We start from the raw sequence: 5,042 nt of genomic DNA, 5'->3' as shown, positions 1-5,042 counted from the left end.
AAAAAAATTTTCTATCGCATATATATATATATATATATATATATATATAATAAAGTAAATTCAAACGTGACCTATGTGGATTTCAGTTCAAGTGATCCTGGGAGTTTTGTTTTTCATGGTAGAGGATAGTTGGGTTTGTTTACATGTATTTTAATTAATATTTTAAAGTTTTTAATTTTATAATCATGTGAGTCTTTGATAACTTTAAAAGTTATAACATTCAAATAATAATTTTTAAAAACTAAATATAAAATTTAATCAATTAAATTACATTTCTTAATATAATTTTAATCACTTAAATTATAGATATATTATAACTAGGTAGCTTTTAGAAATATTTATGAATAAGGCTAATAGCCTATTTAAAAGTATGGTTATACTTGTTTTTTTAAATTGTTTTAATAAAAAAATATATTATAATGATAATTTTTATTTTTAAAAAATTATTTTGAATATCAAGATATTAAAATAAATTAAAAACATTAAAAAATATTAATTTTTAAAAATAAAATAAAATTAAAAATTTTAAAATAATTTTAATATATAAAAATAAATATAAGAGAAATCTACATCATGTATACTCTTCAGAATGACAAAAAAGATCATAATTTATTGAATCCCATGGAGTTTGTTAGTAACTTGAGTTTTAGAGTTTCAGATATGATTTTTTTTATTTTTTTAAAATGACTTACATTTACCTGAATACCTATTTTTGTGCTGAGAAATACTAGTTTTGATCAATAGCGTAACACGTAACGAGGCTCTCAATTTAGTTTGTCCTAATTTCCTGGTACAAAACAGGAAAACAATAACAACACAAGTAATTTTGGTGGTCTTCTCTGTTTTATTGAGTTGCATGTCTTCCAGGTTAGGGAAATAGTGATAGTGATGATTGAAAAGGTTGTTTCAGTTTAGAGTTAGTACCGGTCATGTGGTATTCAATCCTGACACGTAGCTAGTTAGAATTGATGCAAAACTGGACTATTTATAATGCTAAAAAAAACGAGGATCGGTTTATTAAAGAATAAGTAGGGTAGAATAATATATAGTATATTTTAAAAATTTATTTAATAATTTAAATTATCAGATTTTTTAAAATCTTATTAGAATTTTAATAATTAAGTAGTTTTAAATTTAAAACTTATTATTTTTATTTATATAATAAAAATTAAGTACAAATAGAGTTAGTCTGAACAAATTTCAAAAAAAAATTATTTTAAAAAATATATTAAATAATAATATAGAATATATTTTTAAATCTTTATATATTTGGGAAATTAATTAGGTAACTTGATGTGCTACTTCCAACTATATAACTATGCATGTCTTTTAAACATTACCTCCTGCTTCATGATTTGTTACAATGTTTGCTTTCTTATGTGATACATCAACATAAATAAAAGGGAGGGACGTCGTGTAATGCATTTTATTTAATTTGCATCATTGTTTTGCAGGTGATCTTTCATGTACATCTCCTAAAGGCAGTTTACTACATAATTTTCTTTTTTTTGAAAAAAAACCCACTCATAAGGTAATGTATTGCATACAGAAACTCCTCTGATTCACCAAATAGATCTTACATGAGTTCTTGATAAGGTCTGATAGTTTTTGACAGAATAAAATGTAAATGTTAACAGAGAACAAAGATTTTCTGAAAACTTCGTTAATTTTATTGATTATCAGAAGTCTTATTTAAACACTTCTTAAAACAGCAAAAGCAAATAAACAGCAGCAGTATCTGCTGCTGTTTGTTACATATTAGAAAAGAAGATTATGCAAATCCTAATAATCTTTTAAAACTTCAAACCAGCATGAGTTTTATTTGACTCTAAACTCTTCCATCTTCCATATCAGCAGCTTCTGAGACATTAATTCAACAAGGTCCTTGAAGAAAAGTAAGAATTAACGGCCACCTGAAAGGAGGGACTCTGCAACCGAGGACGAATGTGCAAATGCCTTGTCCATAGAAGAAGGATAAGAATTGGCAAACTCATCAAAACCTTCACGATGTGAAAATTTTTGGCCACTTGCAGAAAGAAGAAGTGGTGAAATTTCAGGCAGAGGAACATTCCCCTCTAAGAACTGCACTACTTGGCGCATGCTTGGCCTTGCTGCAGGCTCAGAATGAGAGCACATCAAACCAAGTTTCAATACCAATTCCATTTCCTCTGCAATGTATTCTGTACCCAAATTGGGATCCCTTGCCTCCAGAATTTCACCTCCAAGCCATCGACTAAACACCCAGTCAACCAAGATTATATCCTCAGTTGGCTGTATTGGCCTTCTACCAGAAGCAACCTCAAGCAAGAAGGCCCCAAAAGCGAACACATCAGTGCTTGTCGTGGCCTTACCAGTTCGTGCATGCTCAGGTGCGAGATATCCAAGAGTTCCGACAACGTGGGTCGTTTGAGGATCTGTTCCATGGTCATACAATCTTGCAAGGCCAAAATCCCCTAATCTTCCATTCAATTCACCATCCAGCAAGACATTACTAGCCTTGACATCTCTATGAATCACAACTTGCTCCCATTCTTCATGTAGATAAAATAGCCCTGAAGCTACGCCTTTGATGACTCTAAATCTTTGGCTCCAATTGAGGGCGACTGGTGGTTGGTCATAGAGGTATTTGTTTAGACTTCCATTAGGCATGTAGTCATATACTAAAAGTAGCTCTCCTTTACGCCGGCAGTACCCCAAGAGAGGGACTAAATTCCGATGACGAAGGCGACCAATGCTGACAATTTCCGCCACAAATTCCCTCATCCCCTGTCTTGATTCATGAGACACCCTTTTCACTGCAATCTGAATCTTAGAGCTTGGCAAGACACCTTTGTAGACTCTACCAAATCCACCACTACCCAACAGCTCCTCGTCTCTAAATCCTTTGGTGGCAGTATAAAGATCTTTGAATTTAAATCGGTGAGGCCCATAGTCATGCTCCCAATCTTCTAGCACTTCTGCAAACTTCCTTGTCCTTCGTATGGCATAAGATATACTCGAGACTGCTACTAAAACCAAACTTAAACAGAGCACAGGCAGTCCAATGGTTAAGAATTTGGATGTCTTCTTTGGTCCTACTCGAGGAAGTTTAGGAAGGCGAGAGATATTTAGTGCTTCAGCTAGGCCATTCATCTTGAAGCTCCAACCCAACACATACTGGGACGCGGAAAAAGAACCGGTGGATGATGAGAATCCGATATACATACTACTGTTTAAGATTGGCGACAAATCACGAGACAAAGTCAAAAGTGGTCTACTGGGTTTATCAACATCAATCGGAGCTATAGTGACATTAATTTGCTTCTCTATGCCATCATATTCCATCCAAACTTGCATTGGATGGCCGCTGATTAATGTCAAGTTTGTGAGCTTACCATTAAGTTGAGAATAATATCCTGGTGCAGCAGATCGTTCAGACTTTAAACCATTAATATCAATCCCAACATGGTTATCTTTGACATCATCGAACTCGCTGTTGTATATCGTGTCAAGCTCCACAGCAACAACATGGTTGGTCTGTTTCCCGTTGTTGCTCTCATTAAATAGACCAAGGTACTGGTTTGGAAGAGCTGTTGGGAGACCTCTTGTGGGTGCAATGACAAAGGCAAAACCATGGCCACCAAGAGTTGGATATTCAGGTATGATAGCGAAAACAAAGGTAGTGGAGAAGGCGAAAGCAGTGCCATTTATAGAGTTCTTGAAGGTTACTGGGTTTGGATAGAAGGCGTGACTCGTTCGGTGGTAAGTTACATTGGTTAGCCTCAAAAGGCCATTGGAGGTTAACTCAGCTAAGCCATCAAGGCTTAGATTAGTAGATCGGAAGCCAGAGAAGGTGAAGTTGAGATCTTGAGAGACTGCTATTGCCAAGCTAACTAAGACACGCACCAAAAAGACGATCCTGAAAAACATTGCAACTGTATTTGTCTCCACCCACCAGTTTCTTGTTCATGTTTGTCAGTTATAATGGAGGTGCACCTGTCTAACATCTCTGTAAGTCGGAGAGTGCAAGTCAAAATTTGTGATAAAGGAGGCCTGCGTCAGCCGCGGCCCCTGTTTAATATATATTTGAATTGTTTATTTGGTTATATATTTAAATATTATTTATTTATAAAAAAATATTTTATTTTGGAAAGTAAATTTTTAAAAAATAAATTATTTTTTAATATTTAGTAATGTAATGAAAAAATAAATTAAAAAATATTTTTTAATATTTGGTTATGTTATATAAAATAAATTGAAAACTAACTTATTAAAGTTTTGTTTTTTTAATTTTATTAAAATAATTAGAAACAAATCTTATAAATTTAAAAGTCGAATGATAATAAAATTTTAAAAATATAATTTTATAAATTATTTCAAATAATAGAAATCAAATCTAACATATAAAAAAGTTAAAAAATAATGAAATTAAAAATAAATTACAATTTCATAAATTATTTTTAATTAAATAAATAACAACAAAAAGAATAAAGACCATATTTGATAGATAAAAAAATTTAATTAAATAATAATAATAAAATAAATAATAATTATAAAAATAAAAACTAAAATTTATATAAAAAACAAATTAAATTAAATTTTAAATGATAAAATTAAAACAAATCAAAACAAAATATATAATAATTAAATGTTTAAAAATTAAATTTAATAAAATCAGAAAATAATATAATTTTTTTAAAATTAAAAATTAAAAAATCATTTTCCATGAAATAAATGTATCTTAATGAGAGAGCCAATTAGTCATAAAATGTAGAGAATATTTGCATGGTTGAGATAATGTAACTTGTCATACTATCAGGTTGATGTGAATGCACAGTACCCTTACTTTTAAGGCAATATGAAAAACTAGTCAATTTCAGCAACTCTTTCATGAAATTTCACGGTTAGGTTAAACATATTCTTCACTACCCTTCCACGCAATAAGGTTGCTCTACAGAAGGATCAAAGAGGAGAAAACTGACTTTAAGCTGGCTCTTCTTCATGATTCTGGATTTAAAGAAGGATCCTTCCCCTTCACATATCTGGGTGTCCCTCTTAGCCCT

The 5,042-nt window shown here is 31.4% G+C and overlaps 1 protein-coding gene across 1 annotated transcript; it reads right to left on the bottom strand.

Moving 5' to 3' along the window:
• Positions 1–1,647: 1,647 nt before the first annotated feature.
• Positions 1,648–3,963, bottom strand: LOC105115634 (L-type lectin-domain containing receptor kinase IV.1-like). The gene has a single exon (XM_011012578.1). It carries the CDS (start codon positions 3,907–3,909, stop codon positions 1,903–1,905), a length of 2,007 nt encoding a protein of 668 aa, XP_011010880.1. The 5' UTR covers positions 3,910–3,963; the 3' UTR covers positions 1,648–1,902.
• Positions 3,964–5,042: the final 1,079 nt, after the last annotated feature.

This window comes from Populus euphratica, unplaced genomic scaffold (genome assembly GCF_000495115.2).
Source record: "Populus euphratica unplaced genomic scaffold, PopEup_1.0 scaffold718.1, whole genome shotgun sequence".
NCBI classification, from domain to species: Eukaryota; Viridiplantae; Streptophyta; class Magnoliopsida; order Malpighiales; family Salicaceae; genus Populus; species Populus euphratica.
The sequence above is the reverse complement of the archived record's forward strand: the minus strand, read 5'-3'. Positions and strand labels throughout refer to the sequence as shown.

Excerpts from the sequence above, each read along its gene's own strand:
- LOC105115634 (XM_011012578.1), bottom strand. The coding sequence starts at position 3,909 with ATGTTTTTCAGGATCGTCTTTTTGGTGCGTGTCTTAGTTAGCTTGGCA.